Raw genomic sequence first — 16,527 nt, forward strand, 5'->3', positions numbered from 1 at the left:
CCCCGCTGCCGCCCGCTCCCACGCGCCGCCGCCACGGGCAGCGCCCACAGCGAGCGCCCACAGCGAGCGCCCACGCTCCTGCCGGGACGGAGATTCGGACAACGCACCGAAGCTGCAGCTCCCGGCACCTCCCCACCCCGAGAACTGCCAGCCCGACCCACCCACATCCACGCACCGTTTACAATGAGCCCCAAACTCAACCACACCCACCGTAGGAAGCACAGGTGCAAGGACTGAAGGATCAGTAATTACTCTCAATACTTCCTCTGTTGATGGCAATGAATAAAAAAAGCTCCCACCTGTTTGCAAGTCTTTCCATCTTCTCCAGATCTTTCCCGAAAAAAACACAATCCATTCTACAAAGATTGTCAGATTAGCACCCTCCATTTTATTACAGCAGGCGCATTCCAAGGCCCTTTCCATATCATATCGACAGACAGTGTGAACAGGGGGGTTCGCAACAACACGGTTCATATCAGCAACATCAAACTCTGACAGCGTATTCTGAATACATTGTGCCAAATCATCTCTCCAACATTCCCATATTCTCTGTGTGGGCTGGCAGCACACACTAAGGAATAGATATGCCACACACAGAGCTCTGAACAGCAGAGCATACAGATCTGTTATTTTAGCTTTGATTAAGGAATTTCAACAGAGATGTCAGGCCATAAATTGAAAAAAAATCGTGAATTTCGGTCTACATCTCCTTTTCCTGTTGATATAAATCTATTTTCAGATACTTTCCAAAAGGAATGTCTAGAGATGCAATCACATTTTCATCTCAAAAGTCTGCATACGTGACTTTACCAAACTGTCATAGAACCCCACACAGGGATAAACGAGGCCCAATGATCACTCAGGAAAAGGGAGAAGAACTGGCCTGGACACTGTAGAAAGAACCCCAGTATAGAAGCATTTCAGAAACAGACTTAACAGATCAGAAACATATAATTACCTGGCATGCATGAAACTTGTATCATGACGTTGATGTGCCATCAGGTGAGCAGAGGGAACACACAGCATTCTTGTGAAATGGGATGTAAGTTATAAACACAAATCTGAAGCCAGGGAAACTGAGTTAACTTATCAAAGCACAGAGCCCAGTCTAAACAAGCAATGACATTGCTCGAAGTGCAGACCCTGTGCCATTTACAACCCATTAAATTGTCCCACAGACTGAATCCCGGGACTCTCGAAATCAGCATCCCCCATAATCATAGGGGCAGGAGGGAAATCGTCAGCGTGGCTGCCGGCCACCCCCGTGCTGCTGTGCTGCGCTGGCAGGCTGGGCAGGACGGGCTTGAGGAACTTGAACTCGCTGTTGCCCGAGCCCGTGGTGAGGCTGACCTCGTAGCAATAGGCGTGGGGCAGGGTCCCGGCAGCGGCCCCGTCGGCCAAGTAGCTCTGCACGCTGCTGGGGCCGTAAAGCACGGGCCCGGAGCTCAGCTCCTTTCTCTTGCACGCCTTGCAAGCCACGAAGGCCGCCGCCGACACCAAGAAGAGCAGCGAGACGAAGACCAAGGCGATGATGAGCGAGGTGGTGAGGGCGCCGTCCTCGTCGTCGGCAGCAGCAGGGCTCTGCTGCGGCAGCTGAGCGTCCCACGAGCCGTGCACCAGGAGCACGCTGAGCGCTGCGGTGGCCGACAGCGGTGGCCGCCCGTTGTCCCGCACCAGCACCACGAGCTTCTGCTTCACGGCGTCCCTGTCCGTCGGCGGCCTCCTCAGCCGCACCTCCCCGCTTTGGGCAGCCACAGCAAACAGCCCCGGCTCCGTGGCCCTCAGCAGCTGGTAGGAAAGCCACGAGTTCTGACCCGAGTCGGCGTCCACGGCCACCACTTTGGTCACCAGGTCCCCCGCTTCGGCCCCCGCGGGCACCAGCTCGCTCCAAGGAGGGCTGCCGTCCTGCGCCCCGGGGTGCAGCACCAGCGGCGCGTTGTCGTTCTCGTCCACCACCAGCAGCCGGACGCTGACGGTGCTGCTCAGGGGAGGGGACCCCGCGTCTGCCGCGCTCACCACCACCTCCAGCTGCCTCAGCTGCTCGTAGTCCAGCGGACGCAGCACGAACACGTCTCCGTTCTCGGAGTTGACGGACACGCACGAGCACGGCTCTCGCTCCGGGGGACGGGCTGCCACCAGCGAATAGCTCACCTTGGCGTTGGCTCCCGCGTCCGCATCCGTCGCATTGACGGCCCCGACGAGCAGCGCGGGGACGTTGTTCTCATGCACGTACATGGTGTACGAGGTCTGGTTGAACACGGGTGCGTTGTCATTCACATCGGAGACGTCCACGGTGAAGGTGTGTGTGGTGGTGAGAGAAGGAGAGCCTGCATCTGCTGCCGTGACAACCACGATGTGCTGGGCTGTTTCCTCCCGGTCCAATGTGCTGACTGTCACCAGCTCATAGTAGTTCTTGAAGGCTGGCCTGAGGGAGAAGGAGAGCTGTTCTTGAAAGGCACATGTAATCTCTCCATTCACGCCGGAATCCTGATCCCTGACTGTAAATAGTGCAACTACAGTTCCAGGTGCTGCATTCTCAGGTACTGTATTACTAAAAGAACTGACCACGATCTCTGGTGCATTGTCATTCACATCCACTACCTCCACCACTACCTTGCACATGGCTGAAAGGCCCCCACCATCCATCGCCCTTACACTGAATTCATAGTTCTGTGTTGTCTCAAAATCCAGAGGTTTTATGACTCCAATTTCACCAGTCTTGGTGTCAACTGTAAAATCCGAATACATCTGGCCACCTGATTGTGTGAATTCATATTTAATGTCGCCATTTATACCTTCATCTGCATCCCTGGCCACCACTCTGAGAACCACAAAACCCTTTGGAGCATTTTCCAGAACACGACCAACGTAGACCTTCTGTGTGAAGACGGGAGCATTGTCATTCACATCCAGAACAACGATGTGGATTTGGGTGGTTCCACTCCTCGGAGGAATGCCCCCATCTGTGGCAACGAGATTGAAATCCAACTCTGGCTGTTCTTCTCTGTCCAGAGGCTTTTGCAAAATAAGATCAACGTGCATTTCACTCTCACTTTGAGTCTGATAGGAGACAGTGAAGAACTCGTTCTCGGGAACGATACTGTAAGCATGGACGTCGTTGCTGCCTATGTCCCGGTCCTGAGCAGCACCCACTGGAAAACGGGAGCCCGGGTCGCTAGTTTCAGGGATCTTAAAGGTCACTCGTTCGTCCGGGAAGACCGGCGAGTGGTCATTGATGTCCTCCACAGACACCTCGATGGGAAAGAACTGCAGCGGGTCGGAGAGCAGCAGCTCGAAGGCGAGCGTGCAGGTGCGGGAGCGTCCGCACATCTCCTCCCGATCCAGCCGCTCGGCCACAACCAGGCGGCCGCTGCCGCGCTCCAAGGCAAAGTGCTGCCGGCCGGCCGGCGAGGCGATGCGCGCCCGGCGAGCCGAGAGCTGCGCCGGGGTCAGCCCCGCGTCCGCCGCCACGTCGGCCACCACCGAGCCGCTCTCGCTCTCCTCGGCCACGGAGTAGCGGATGGGCTCGCAGCGAACGCGCGGCACGCCCAGCAAAGCCCATAGACACAGCACTTGCCTTGCAGCCGCCATGGCGGGGCGGCGAACACCCTCCGGCCGGCCGGGAAGCGCGCTCCTCCGCGGGAATCGGCACCAGGTTGCAGCGCGGCGGGTCGGGCTGGCGTCCTCCCTGCTTGCTTCCCTCGCTGCCTCTCGCCGAGTGCGGACGGAGCCCGGAGCGGGGCCGCCCTGGCTCGGCGGCGGCTCACACGGAGCTCAGAGCACGGACAACAGCTCCCCGCCGCTCTCCGCCGCCGTTCTCCGCCGCCTCCTCCCGGCTGCGCTGCTCTACGTTGCGCTGGGTTCGGCCTCTCCCCGCCCGCAGCCGCTCTGCGCCGCCTTGTCCAGGAGCACCACCCTGCGGCCCGCGGCGGGACTGCTCCGGGAACGGGACGCGCTCCTGCCCGCTGCTTCTTCGCCACTCGCACCCGGGACACACGCGCTCACTCCCCGCTGCCGCCCGCTCCCACGCGCCGCCGCCACGGGCAGCGCCCACAGCGAGCGCCCACGCTCCTGCCGGGACGGAGATTCGGACAACGCACCGAAGCTGCAGCTCCCGGCACCTCCCCACCCCGAGAACTGCCAGCCCGACCCACCCACATCCACGCACCCTTTAAAATGAGCCCCAAACTCAACCACACGCGCTGCAGGAAGCACGTGGAGAAGGATTGAAGGATGTGTAATTGCTCTCAATCCTTTCTCTGTTGAAAACATTGAATAAAAAAACTTCCCAAGCGTTTTAAAAGCTGTCCATCTTCTGCAGATCTTTCCCGGATAAAAAAACAAACCATTCTACATAGTTTGTCAGAACAGCACTTTCCATTTTATTACAGCAATGGCGATCCAAGGCCCTTTCCGTATCATTTCAACAGACAGTGTGAACAGGGTTCACAGCAATACATTTCATATCAGCAACATCAATCTCTGACAGCACATTCTGAATACCTTGTACCAAATCATCTCTCCAACATTCCCATATTCTCTGTGGGGTGGCAGAACGCACTAAGGAATAGATAATCCAAACACAGAGCTCTGAACAGCAGAGCATACAGAGCTGTTATTGGAGTTTTGATAAAGGAATTTGAACAAAAGGGAGAAGAACTGGCCTGGACACCATAGAAAGAACCCCAGTATAGAAGCATTTCAGAAACAGACTTAACAGATCAGAAACATACATTTACCTGGCATGCATGAAACTTGCATCAAGACATTCTGGCTTGAAGGGAGCAGAGGGAACACAGAGCATTCTTGTGAAATGGGATGTCAGTCAAAAACACAGATCTGATCCCGGGGAAATGGAGTTCACTATGAAGCACAGAGCCCAGTCTAAACAAGCCATGAATTTGTGTACCCCGGTGGCGCAGTGGTTAAGGACGCCGCCTTGCATCACAGGGGTAGGGGTTCGAATCCCCCCTGTGGCGCACCTGGTAGAAGTGCCGTTCTGCAGCACAGAGGCTCGAACCCGGGGGTTGGACTCGATGATCTCTAAGGTCCCTTCCAAACCGCAGGAGACTGTGATACTGTGATGAATCCGCTGGAACTGCAGACCCTGTGCCACTTACAACCCATTAAATTGTCCCACAGACTGAATCCCGGGGCTCTCGAAATCAGCATCTCCCATAAGCATAGGGGCAGGAGGGAAATCGTCAGCGTGGCTGCCAGCCACCCCCGTGCTGCTGTGCTGCGCTGGCAGGCTGGGCAGGACGGGCTTGAGGAACTTGAACTCGCTGTTGCCCGAGCCCGTGGTGAGGCTGACCTCGTAGCAATAGGCGTGGGGCAGGGTCCCGGCAGCGGCCCCGTCGGCCAAGTAGCTCTGCACGCTGCTGGGGCCGTAAAGCACGGGCCCGGAGCTCAGCTCCTTTCTCTTGCACGCCTTGCAAGCCACGAAGGCCGCCGCCGACACCAAGAAGAGCAGCGAGACGAAGACCAAGGCGATGATGAGCGAGGTGGTGAGGGCGCCGTCCTCGTCGTCGGCAGCAGCAGGGCTCTGCTGCGGCAGCTGAGCGTCCCACGAGCCGTGCACCAGGAGCACGCTGAGCGCTGCGGTGGCCGACAGCGGTGGCCGCCCGTTGTCCCGCACCAGCACCACGAGCTTCTGCTTCACGGCGTCCCTGTCCGTCGGCGGCCTCCTCAGCCGCACCTCCCCGCTTTGGGCAGCCACAGCAAACAGCCCCGGCTCCGTGGCCCTCAGCAGCTGGTAGGAAAGCCACGAGTTCTGACCCGAGTCGGCGTCCACGGCCACCACTTTGGTCACCAGGTCCCCCGCTTCGGCCCCCGCGGGCACCAGCTCGCTCCAAGGAGGGCTGCCGTCCTGCGCCCCGGGGTGCAGCACCAGCGGCGCGTTGTCGTTCTCGTCCACCACCAGCAGCCGGACGCTGACGGTGCTGCTCAGGGGAGGGGACCCCGCGTCTGCCGCGCTCACCACCACCTCCAGCTGCCTCAGCTGCTCGTAGTCCAGCGGACGCAGCACGAACACGTCTCCGTTCTCGGAGTTGACGGACACGCACGAGCACGGCTCTCGTTCCGGGGGACGGGCTGCCACCAGCGAATAGCTCACCTTGGCGTTGGCTCCCGCGTCCGCATCCGTCGCCTTCACGGCCCCGACGAGCAGCGCAGGGACGTTGTTCTCATGCACGTACATGGTGTACGAGGTCTGGTTGAACACGGGTGCGTTGTCATTCACGTCGGAGACGTCCACGGTGAAGGTGTGGGTGGTGGTGAGAGAAGGAGAGCCTGCATCTGCTGCCGTGACAACCACGATGTGCTGGGCTCTCTCCTCACGGTCTAGTGAGCTGACGGTCACCAGCTCATAGTAGTTCTTAAAGGCTGGCTTGAGGGAGAATGAGAGCTGTTCTTCAAGGGCACATTTAATCTCCCCATTCACGCCGGAATCCTGATCCCTGACTGTAAATAGTGCAACTACAGTTCCAGGTGCCGCATTTTCAGGAACGGAGCTACTAGAAGAACTGACCACGATCTCTGGTGCATTGTCATTCACATCCATCACTTCCACCAATACTTTACACAGTGCTGAGAGTCCCCCACCATCCACTGCTCTCACGCTGAGCTCATGTTTCTGTGCAACTTCAAAATCCAAAGGCTTCGTGATACGAATTTCACCACTACTGTGCTCAATCATAAATGATGTATGGCTCTGACCCACAGCTTGGCTAAACTGGTAAGAAATGTCCCCATTCAGGCCCTCATCTGCGTCGCTTGCCACCACTCTGAGAACCACAGAACCCTCAGGGGTATTTTCCAAAACGTGCACAATGTAATTCTTCTGCGTGAAGATGGGAGCATTGTCATTTACATCCAGAACTATGATGTGGATTTGGGTGGAACTGCTTCTCCGTGGAGAACCCCCATCTGTGGCAACGAGATTAAAATCCATCTCTGGCATCTCCTCCCTGTCCAGAGGTTGTTGCAAAACCAGTTCAAGAACATTATCACTTCCACTGTGAGCGTGGAAGACGACACTGAAGTACTCATTCTCAGGATCTATGCTGTAAGCCTGAATGTCGTTGCTGCCAATGTCCAGGTCCCGAGCTTCGTCCAAAGGAAAAAGGGAGCCTGGGTCGCTAGTTTCAAGGATCTTAAATGTCACTCGTTCTTCCGGGAATACCGGCGAGTGGTCATTGATGTCCTCCACAGACACCTCGATGGGAAAGAACTGCAGCGGGTCGGAGAGCAGCAGCTCGAAGGCGAGCGTGCAGGTGCGGGAGCGTCCGCACATCTCCTCCCGATCGAGCCGCTCGGCCACAACCAGGCGGCCGCTGCCGCGCTCCAAGGCAAAGTGCTGCCGGCCGGCCGGCGAGGCGATGCGCGCCCGGCGAGCCGAGAGCTGCGCCGGGGTCAGCCCCGCGTCCGCCGCCACGTCGGCCACCACCGAGCCGCTCTCGCTCTCCTCGGCCACGGAGTAGCGGATGGGCTCGCAGCGAACGCGCGGCACGCCCAGCAAAGCCCACAGACACAGCACTTGCCTTGCAGCCGCCATGGCGGGGCGGCGGACACCCTCCGGCCGGCCGGGAAGCGCGATCCTCCGCGGGAACCGGCGCCTGGCTGCAGCGCGGCGGGTCGGGCTGGAGTCCTCCCTGCTTGCTTCCCTCTCTGCCTCTCTCCGATTGCGGACGGAGCCCGGAGCGGGGCCGCCCTGGCTCGGCGGCGGCTCACCCGGAGCTCAGAGCACGGACAACAGCTCCCCGCCGCTCTCTGCCGCCGTTCTCCGCCGCCTCCTCCCGGCTGCGCTGCTCTACGTTGCGCTGGGTTCGGCCTCTCCCCGCCCGCAGCCGCTCTGCGCCGCCTTGTCCAGGAGCACCACCCTGCGGCCCGCGGCGGGACTGCTCCGGGAACGGGACGCGCTCCTGCCCGCTGCTTCTTCGCCACTCGCACCCGGGACACACGCGCTCACTCCCCGCTGCCGCCCGCTCCCACGCGCCGCCGCCACGGGCAGCGCCCACAGCGAGCGCCCACGCTCCTGCCGGGACGGAGATTCGGACAACGCACCGAAGCTGCAGCTCCCGGCACCTCCCCACCCCGAGAACTGCCAGCCCGACCCACCCACATCCACGCACCCTTTAAAATGAGCCCCAAACTCAACCACACCCACCGTAGGAAGCACAGGTGCAAGGACTGAAGGATCAGTAATTACTCTCAATACTTCCTCTGTTGATGGCAATGAATAAAAAAAGCTCCCACCTGTTTGCAAGTCTGTCCATCTTCTCCAGATCTTTCCCGAAAAAAACACAATCCATTCTACAAAGATTGTCAGAACAGCACCCTCCATTTTATTACAGCAATCGCATTCCAAGGCCCTTTCCATATCATATCGACAGACAGTGTGAACAGGGGGGTTCACAACAATACGGTTCATATCAGCAACATCACAATCTGACAGTGCATTCTGAATATCTTATAGCAAACGATCTTCTCTCCAACATTCCCATATTCTCTGTGGGGTGGCAGCACACAGTAAGGAATAGATATGCCAAACACAGAGCTCTGAACAGCAGAGCATACAGAGCTGTTATTGGAGTTTTGATTAAGGTATTTGAGCAAAAGGGAGAAGAACTGGCCTGGACACCGTAGAAAGAACCCCAGTATAGAAGCATTTCAGAAACAGACTTAACAGATCAGAAACATATCTTTATCTGGCATGCATGAAACTTGCATCAAGACGTTCTGGCTTGAAGGGAGCAGAGGGAACACACAGCTTTCTTGTGAAATGGGATATAAATTAAAAATGCAGAACTGATCCCGGGGAAATGGAGATCAATATCAAAGCACAGAGCCCAGTCTAAACAAGCCATGACTGAAGGAAGTGCAGACCCTGTGCCAATTACAACCCATTAAATTGTCCCACAGACTGAATCCCGGGGCTCTCGAAATCAGCATCCCCCATAATCATAGGGGCAGGAGGGAAATCGTCAGCCTGGTTGCCAGCCACCCCCGTGCTGCTGTGCTGCGCTGGCAGGCTGGGCAGGACGGGCTTGAGGAACTTGAACTCGCTGTTGCCCGAGCCCGTGGTGAGGCTGACCTCGTAGCAATAGGCGTGGGGCAGGGTCCCGGCAGCGGCCCCGTCGGCCAAGTAGCTCTGCACGCTGCTGGGGCCGTAAAGCACGGGCCCGGAGCTCAGCTCCTTTCTCTTGCACGCCTTGCAAGCCACGAAGGCCGCCGCCGACACCAAGAAGAGCAGCGAGACGAAGACCAAGGCGATGATGAGCGAGGTGGTGAGGGCGCCGTCCTCGTCGTCGGCAGCAGCAGGGCTCTGCTGCGGCAGCTGAGCGTCCCACGAGCCGTGCACCAGGAGCACGCTGAGCGCTGCGGTGGCCGACAGCGGTGGCCGCCCGTTGTCCCGCACCAGCACCACGAGCTTCTGCTTCACGGCGTCCCTGTCCGTCGGCGGCCTCCTCAGCCGCACCTCCCCGCTTTGGGCAGCCACAGCAAACAGCCCCGGCTCCGTGGCCCTCAGCAGCTGGTAGGAAAGCCACGAGTTCTGACCCGAGTCGGCGTCCACGGCCACCACTTTGGTCACCAGGTCCCCCGCTTCGGCCCCCGCGGGCACCAGCTCGCTCCAAGGAGGGCTGCCGTCCTGCGCCCCGGGGTGCAGCACCAGCGGCGCGTTGTCGTTCTCGTCCACCACCAGCAGCCGGACGCTGACGGTGCTGCTCAGGGGAGGGGACCCCGCGTCTGCCGCGCTCACCACCACCTCCAGCTGCCTCAGCTGCTCGTAGTCCAGCGGACGCAGCACGAACACGTCTCCGTTCTCGGAGTTGACGGACACGCACGAGCACGGCTCTCGCTCCGGGGGACGGGCTGCCACCAGCGAATAGCTCACCTTGGCGTTGGCTCCCGCGTCCGCATCCGTCGCCTTGACGGCCCCGACGAGCAGCGCGGGGACGTTGTTCTCACGCACGTACATGGTGTACAAGGTCTGGTTGAACACGGGTGCGTTGTCATTCACGTCGGCGATGTCCACGGTGAAGGTGTGAGTGGTGGTGAGAGAAGGAGAGCCTGCATCTGCTGCCGTGACAACCACGATGTGCTGGGCTGTTTCCTCCCGGTCCAGTGTGCTGACGGTCACCAGCTCATAGTAATTCTTAAATGCTGGTTTGAGGGAGAAGAACGGCTCTTCTTCAAGTGCACACCTGATCTCTGCATTTACACTGGAATCCTTGTCCCTGACATCAAAGAGAGCAACCACTGTTCCAGTCACTGTATTCTCAGGGATTGGACTGTTGAAGGAACTGACAACGATCTCTGGTGCATTGTCATTCTCGTCCAGCACCTCCACAAACACCCTACAGAGTGCCGAGAGACCACCACCATCTGTAGCACGCACACTGAGATCATATTTATTTGTTGTCTCAAAATCTAGAGGGGTTTTTACTCGAATTTCTCCATTCTTCGTGTTGATTGTAAATGCAGATTGGCTCTGGCTCACCACTTGGCTGAACTGATAGGAAATGTCACCATTAATTCCCAAATCTGCATCAGTGGCCATCACCCTGACAACTAATGAACCCTCTGGGGCACTTTCCGGAATGCGTCCAGTATATAAATCCTGTGTGAAAATGGGTGCATTGTCATTTACATCCAGAACTATGATGTGGACCTGGGTGGTCCCACTTCTTGGTGGAGAGCCCCCATCGGTGGCAACGAGAGTGAAATCCATCTCTGACTGCTCTTCTCTGTCCAGAGCCTTTTCCAAAATGAGATGAATCTTCATGTCATGTTCATTCTTATTCTGATATGAGACACTGAAGTATTCATTCTCGGGAACGATGCTGTAAGCCTGGATGTCATTGCTGCCTATGTCCAGGTCCTGAGCAGCCTCCACAGGAAAACGGGAGCCCGGGTCGCTAGTTTCAAGGATCTTAAAGGTCACTCGTTCGTCCGGGAAGACCGGCGAGTGGTCATTGATGTCCTCTACAGACACCTCGATGGGAAAGAACTGCAGCGGGTCGGAGAGCAGCAGCTCGAAGGCGAGCGTGCAGGTGCGGGAGCGTCCGCACATCTCCTCCCGATCGAGCCGCTCGGCCACAACCAGGCGGCCGCTGCCGCGCTCCAAGGCAAAGTGCTGCCGGCCGGCCGGCGAGGCGATGCGCGCCCGGCGAGCCGAGAGCTGCGCCGGGGTCAGCCCCGCGTCCGCCGCCACGTCGGCCACCACCGAGCCGCTCTCGCTCTCCTCGGCCACGGAGTAGCGGATGGGCTCGCAGCGAACGCGCGGCACGCCCAGCAAAGCCCACAGACACAGCACTTGCCTTGCAGCCGCCATGGCGGGGCGGCGGACACCCTCCGTCCGACCGGGAAGCGCGCTCCTCCGCGGGAATCAGGTCCGGGCTGCAGCGCGGCGCTGAGGATCGAGCTGGCGTCCTCCCTTCCGGCCTTCCTCCCTCGCTGCCTCTCGCCGAGTGCGGACGGATCCCGGAGCGGGGCCGCCCTGGCTCGGCGGCGGCTCACCCGGAGCTCAGAGCACGGACAACAGCTCCCCGCCGCTCTCTGCCGCCGTTCTCCGCCGCCTCCTCCCGGCTGCGCTGCTCTACGTTGCGCTGGGTTCGGCCTCTCCCCGCCCGCAGCCGCTCTGCGCCGCCTTGTCCAGGAGCACCACCCTGCGGCCCGCGGCGGGACTGCTCCGGGAACGGGACGCGCTCCTGCCCGCTGCTTCTTCGCCACTCGCACCCGGGACACACGCGCTCACTCCCCGCTGCCGCCCGCTCCCACGCGCCGCCGCCACGGGCAGCGCCCACAGCGAGCGCCCACGCTCCTGCCGGGACGGAGATTCGGACAACGCACCGAAGCTGCAGCTCCCGGCACCTCCCCGCCTCTTCACCAGCAACGAGAGCTGCCAGCCCGACCCACCCACATCCACGAACCCTTTAAAATGAGCCACAAACACAACCACACCCACCGTAGGAAGCACAGGTGCAAGGACTGAAGAATCAGTAATTACTCTCAATACTTCCTCTGTTGATGGCACTAAATAAAAAAAGGTCCCACCTGTTTGCAAGTCTGTCCATCTTCTCCAGATCTATCCCGAAAAACAAAAAACAAAACAAAACAGTCCATTCTACAAAGTTTGTCAGAACGGCACTCTCCAATTTATTACAGCAAAGGCGCTCCAAGGCCCTTTCCATATCATTTCGACAGACAGTGTGAACAGGGTTCACAACAATACAGTGCATATCAGCAACATCACACACAGCCAGTGTATTCTGAATACATTGTGCCAAATCATCTCTCCAACATTCCCTTCTTCTCTGTGGGGTGGCAGCACACACTAAGGAATAGATATGCCAAACACAGAGTTCTGAACAGCAGAGCATACAGAGCTGTTATTGGCGCTTTAAGTAATTTCAACACAGGTTTCAAGCCATATATTGAAAAAAAAAAATAAAATAAAATCGTGAATTTCTGTCTACATCTCCCTTTCCGGGTGACATAAATATATTTTCAGAAACTTTCCAAATTGAATGTCGAGAGATGCGAGCAGATTTTCAGCTCAAAAGTCTGCATATGGGACTTTACCAGACTTTCATAGAATCCCACACAGGGATAAATAAGGCCCAATGATCACACAGCAAGAGGGAGAAGAATTGGCCTTAACACCGTGGAAAGAACCTCAGTACAGAAGAATTACAGTATCAGACTTAACAGATCAGAAACATATCTTTACATGGCATGCATGAAACTTGCATCATGATGTTGTGCATTCAGGGGAGCAGAGGTAACACATAGCATTCTTGTGAAATGGGATGTCAGTTAAAAATGCAGATCTGAACCAAGGGAAATGGAGTTTACTATCAAAGCACAGATCCCAGTCTAAACAAGCCATGAAACTGATGAAATTGCAGTCGCAGTGCCATTTACAACCCATTAAATTGTCCCACAGACTGAATCCCGGGGCTCTCGAAATCAGCATCCCCCATAAGCATAGGGGCAGGAGGGAAATCGTCAGCGTGGCTGCCAGCCACCCCCGTGCTGCTGTGCTGCGCTGGCAGGCTGGGCAGGACGGGCTTGAGGAACTTGAACTCGCTGTTGCCCGAGCCCGTGGTGAGGCTGACCTCGTAGCAATAGGCGTGGGGCAGGGTCCCGGCAGCGGCCCCGTCGGCCAAGTAGCTCTGCACGCTGCTGGGGCCGTAAAGCACGGGCCCGGAGCTCAGCTCCTTTCTCTTGCACGCCTTGCAAGCCACGAAGGCCGCCGCCGACACCAAGAAGAGCAGCGAGACGAAGACCAAGGCGATGATGAGCGAGGTGGTGAGGGCGCCGTCCTCGTCGTCGGCAGCAGCAGGGCTCTGCTGCGGCAGCTGAGCGTCCCACGAGCCGTGCACCAGGAGCACGCTGAGCGCTGCGGTGGCCGACAGCGGTGGCCGCCCGTTGTCCCGCACCAGCACCACGAGCTTCTGCTTCACGGCGTCCCTGTCCGTCGGCGGCCTCCTCAGCCGCACCTCCCCGCTTTGGGCAGCCACAGCAAACAGCCCCGGCTCCGTGGCCCTCAGCAGCTGGTAGGAAAGCCACGAGTTCTGACCCGAGTCGGCGTCCACGGCCACCACTTTGGTCACCAGGTCCCCCGCTTCGGCCCCCGCGGGCACCAGCTCGCTCCAAGGAGGGCTGCCGTCCTGCGCCCCGGGGTGCAGCACCAGCGGCGCGTTGTCGTTCTCGTCCACCACCAGCAGCCGGACGCTGACGGTGCTGCTCAGGGGAGGGGACCCCGCGTCTGCCGCGCTCACCACCACCTCCAGCTGCCTCAGCTGCTCGTAGTCCAGCGGACGCAGCACGAACACGTCTCCGTTCTCGGAGTTGACGGACACGCACGAGCACGGCTCTCGCTCCGGGGGACGGGCTGCCACCAGCGAATAGCTCACCTTGGCGTTGGCTCCCGCGTCCGCATCCGTCGCCTTGACGGCCCCGACGAGCAGCGCGGGGACGTTGTTCTCGTGCACGTACATGGTGTACGAGGTCTGGTTGAACACGGGTGCGTTGTCATTCACGTCGGAGATGTCCACGGTGAAGGTGTGTGTGGTGGTGAGAGAAGGAGAGCCTGCATCTGCTGCCGTGACAACCACGATGTGCTGGGCTGTTTCCTCACGGTCCAGTGTGCTGACGGTCACCAGCTCATAGTAGTTCTTAAAGGCTGGCTTGAGGGAGAAGGCAGGTTCTTCTTCAAGGGCACAGCTGATCTCCCCATTGACACCAGAATCCTGATCCCGGACAGCAAACAGTGCAATGACTGTCCCAGGAGCTACGTTCTCAAGGAGTGAGCTGCTAAAAGAACTGACCACGATCTCTGGTGCATTGTCATTCACGTCTACCACTTCCACCACTACCTTGCACATGGCTGAAAGACCTCCACCATCCACTGCCCTAACTCTGAATTCATATTTCGGTATTGTCTCAAAATCCAGAGATCTCATGACTAGGATTTCACCATTCTTGGCGTTAACAGTAAAGTCTGCATACCTGTGATCTCCCGATTCGGTGAAGTCGTATGTAATGTCACCATTTATTCCCTCATCCGCATCTTTAGCCACCACTCTGAGAACCACAAAACCCTCTGGAGCATTTTCCAAAACATGACCAATGTAGACGTCCTGTGTGAAGACGGGAGCATTGTCATTTGTGTCCAGAACAGTGATGTGGATTTGAGTGGTTCCACTCCTGGGTGGAGAACCCCCATCTGTGGCAACGAGAGTGAAATCTAACTCTGGTAGCTCCTCTCTGTCCAGAGACTTTTCCAAGATAAGATCAACATGCATGTCACTCTCACTTTGATTCTGGAAGGAGACCAGGAAGAACTCGTTCTCGGGAACAATGCTGTAAGACTGGATACTGTTGCTACCAGCGTCTGAATCCCGAGCCATCACCACTGAGAAACGTGAACCCGGGTCGCTACTTTCCGGGATCTTTAAAGACACTCGTTCTTCCGGGAATACCGGCGAGTGGTCATTGATGTCCTCCACAGACACCTCGATGGGAAAGAACTGCAGCGGGTCGGAGAGCAGCAGCTCGAAGGCGAGCGTGCAGGTGCGGGAGCGTCCGCACATCTCCTCCCGATCGAGCCGCTCGGCCACAACCAGGCGGCCGCTGCCGCGCTCCAAGGCAAAGTGCTGCCGGCCGGCCGGCGAGGCGATGCGCGCCCGGCGAGCCGAGAGCTGCGCCGGGGTCAGCCCCGCGTCCGCCGCCACGTCGGCCACCACCGAGCCGCTCTCGCTCTCCTCGGCCACGGAGTAGCGGATGGGCTCGCAGCGAACGCGCGGCACGCCCAGCAAAGCCCACAGACACAGCACTTGCCTTGCAGCCGCCATGGCGGGGCGGTGGACACCCTCCGGCCGGTCGGGAAGCGCGCTCCTCCGCGGGAACCGGCGCCTGGCTGCAGCGCGGCGGGTCGGGCTGGCGTCTTTTGTGCCTTCCTCCCTCGCTGCCTCTCTCCGAGTGCAGACGGAGCCCGGAGCGGGGCCGCCCTGGCTCGGCGGCGGCTCACCCGGAGCTCAGAGCACGGACAACAGCTCCCCGCCGCTCTCTGCCGCCGTTCTCCGCCGCCTCCTCCCGGCTGCGCTGCTCTACGTTGCGCTGGGTTCGGCCTCTCCCCGCCCGCAGCCGCTCTGCGCCGCCTTGTCCAGGAGCACCACCCTGCGGCCCGCGGCGGGACTGCTCCGGGAACGGGACGCGCTCCTGCCCGCTGCCACACTCGGTGAAGAATAAAGGAAGAAAACACGCAGCGGAATGCAGCATCAGAATCTCCAGATACCCATTGGAGCATCACTTCTATTTAATCCTTATCATACGCGTCGTGACAGTATTTTTTAAGGGGATTAAATAAGACAATATGGAATGACACTTCTTACTGCATAATGAGTAATTGGAATAATGAACTCTGCTGTCAGGGAATGGTTGCAACAGAATGGGCATGCTGTCATTCTTGTCCCACATCATCAATCACTGCAGCACTGAGATGCTCAGCAGCAGCAAGCCCCTATCAGCAACACACAGTAACCTCAATGGTGCACGTCTTCTCACAGCCCAGAGTACACAAGGTCCATACAGAACCACTCTTGGCATCCACCAATAAGAAGTGCATCACATCAGTGGTCCCTGGTGGTTTCTGCTCCAGTATGTATCTCATGTGGGTGTCTTCAACCATGCTGGTGTCCATAGCATCAGGACAGTTCAGGATCTTCCCACAGGCTTGTCATTGCTTAGCACTATGTTGTAAATAGTCTGAGAGAAGGTATATACATTGTCACTAAAATCCAAGAGCCACATCAGCAGTGTCTCCAGTGCTGAGTGTGTGGGAGAGCACATGTCACTGGCCCATGTTGTACTTTGACCCCTCCTCCTGGTCCAGTGTTTCCACTGTCACCAGCACACATGCTTCACCTGCCAGCAGTCAAATGTTGAAATGCTCATCCAGCACGTCACATCTTGTCCTGTCATTGTGCCCCAAGTTAGTCCTGCATGCTGAAGAACACC

At 58.1% G+C, this 16,527-nt stretch overlaps 4 protein-coding genes across 4 annotated transcripts; all 4 read right to left on the reverse strand.

Moving 5' to 3' along the window:
• Positions 1–365: 365 nt before the first annotated feature.
• On the reverse strand, positions 366–3,875 carry LOC146757945 (protocadherin beta-15-like). The gene has a single exon (XM_085518985.1). The coding sequence runs from the start codon at positions 3,589–3,591 to the stop codon at positions 1,153–1,155; it is 2,439 nt and encodes an 812-aa protein (XP_085375111.1). The 5' UTR covers positions 3,592–3,875; the 3' UTR covers positions 366–1,152.
• Positions 3,876–4,358: 483 nt separating this feature from the next.
• On the reverse strand, positions 4,359–7,632 carry LOC146757946 (protocadherin beta-4-like). The gene has a single exon (XM_085518983.1). It carries the CDS (start codon positions 7,553–7,555, stop codon positions 5,117–5,119), a length of 2,439 nt encoding a protein of 812 aa, XP_085375109.1. The 5' UTR covers positions 7,556–7,632; the 3' UTR covers positions 4,359–5,116.
• A 690-nt stretch (positions 7,633–8,322) lies between these two features.
• On the reverse strand, positions 8,323–11,856 carry LOC146757947 (protocadherin beta-15-like). The gene has a single exon (XM_085518982.1). It carries the CDS (start codon positions 11,333–11,335, stop codon positions 8,897–8,899), a length of 2,439 nt encoding a protein of 812 aa, XP_085375108.1. The 5' UTR covers positions 11,336–11,856; the 3' UTR covers positions 8,323–8,896.
• Positions 11,857–12,135: 279 nt separating this feature from the next.
• On the reverse strand, positions 12,136–15,620 carry LOC107320277 (protocadherin beta-4-like). Its single transcript, XM_085518984.1, has one exon. The coding sequence runs from the start codon at positions 15,360–15,362 to the stop codon at positions 12,924–12,926; it is 2,439 nt and encodes an 812-aa protein (XP_085375110.1). The 5' UTR covers positions 15,363–15,620; the 3' UTR covers positions 12,136–12,923.
• Positions 15,621–16,527: the final 907 nt, after the last annotated feature.

This window comes from Coturnix japonica, chromosome 18, assembly GCF_054131305.1.
Source record: "Coturnix japonica strain WE chromosome 18, WE-NBRP24, whole genome shotgun sequence".
Lineage (NCBI taxonomy): Eukaryota > Metazoa > Chordata > Aves > Galliformes > Phasianidae > Coturnix > Coturnix japonica.

Coding starts and splice junctions, on each gene's coding strand:
- LOC146757947 (XM_085518982.1), bottom strand. CDS start 11,335: ATGGCGGCTGCAAGGCAAGTGCTGTGTCTGTGGGCTTTGCTGGGCGTG.
- LOC146757945 (XM_085518985.1), bottom strand. CDS start 3,591: ATGGCGGCTGCAAGGCAAGTGCTGTGTCTATGGGCTTTGCTGGGCGTG.
- LOC146757946 (XM_085518983.1), bottom strand. CDS start 7,555: ATGGCGGCTGCAAGGCAAGTGCTGTGTCTGTGGGCTTTGCTGGGCGTG.
- LOC107320277 (XM_085518984.1), bottom strand. CDS start 15,362: ATGGCGGCTGCAAGGCAAGTGCTGTGTCTGTGGGCTTTGCTGGGCGTG.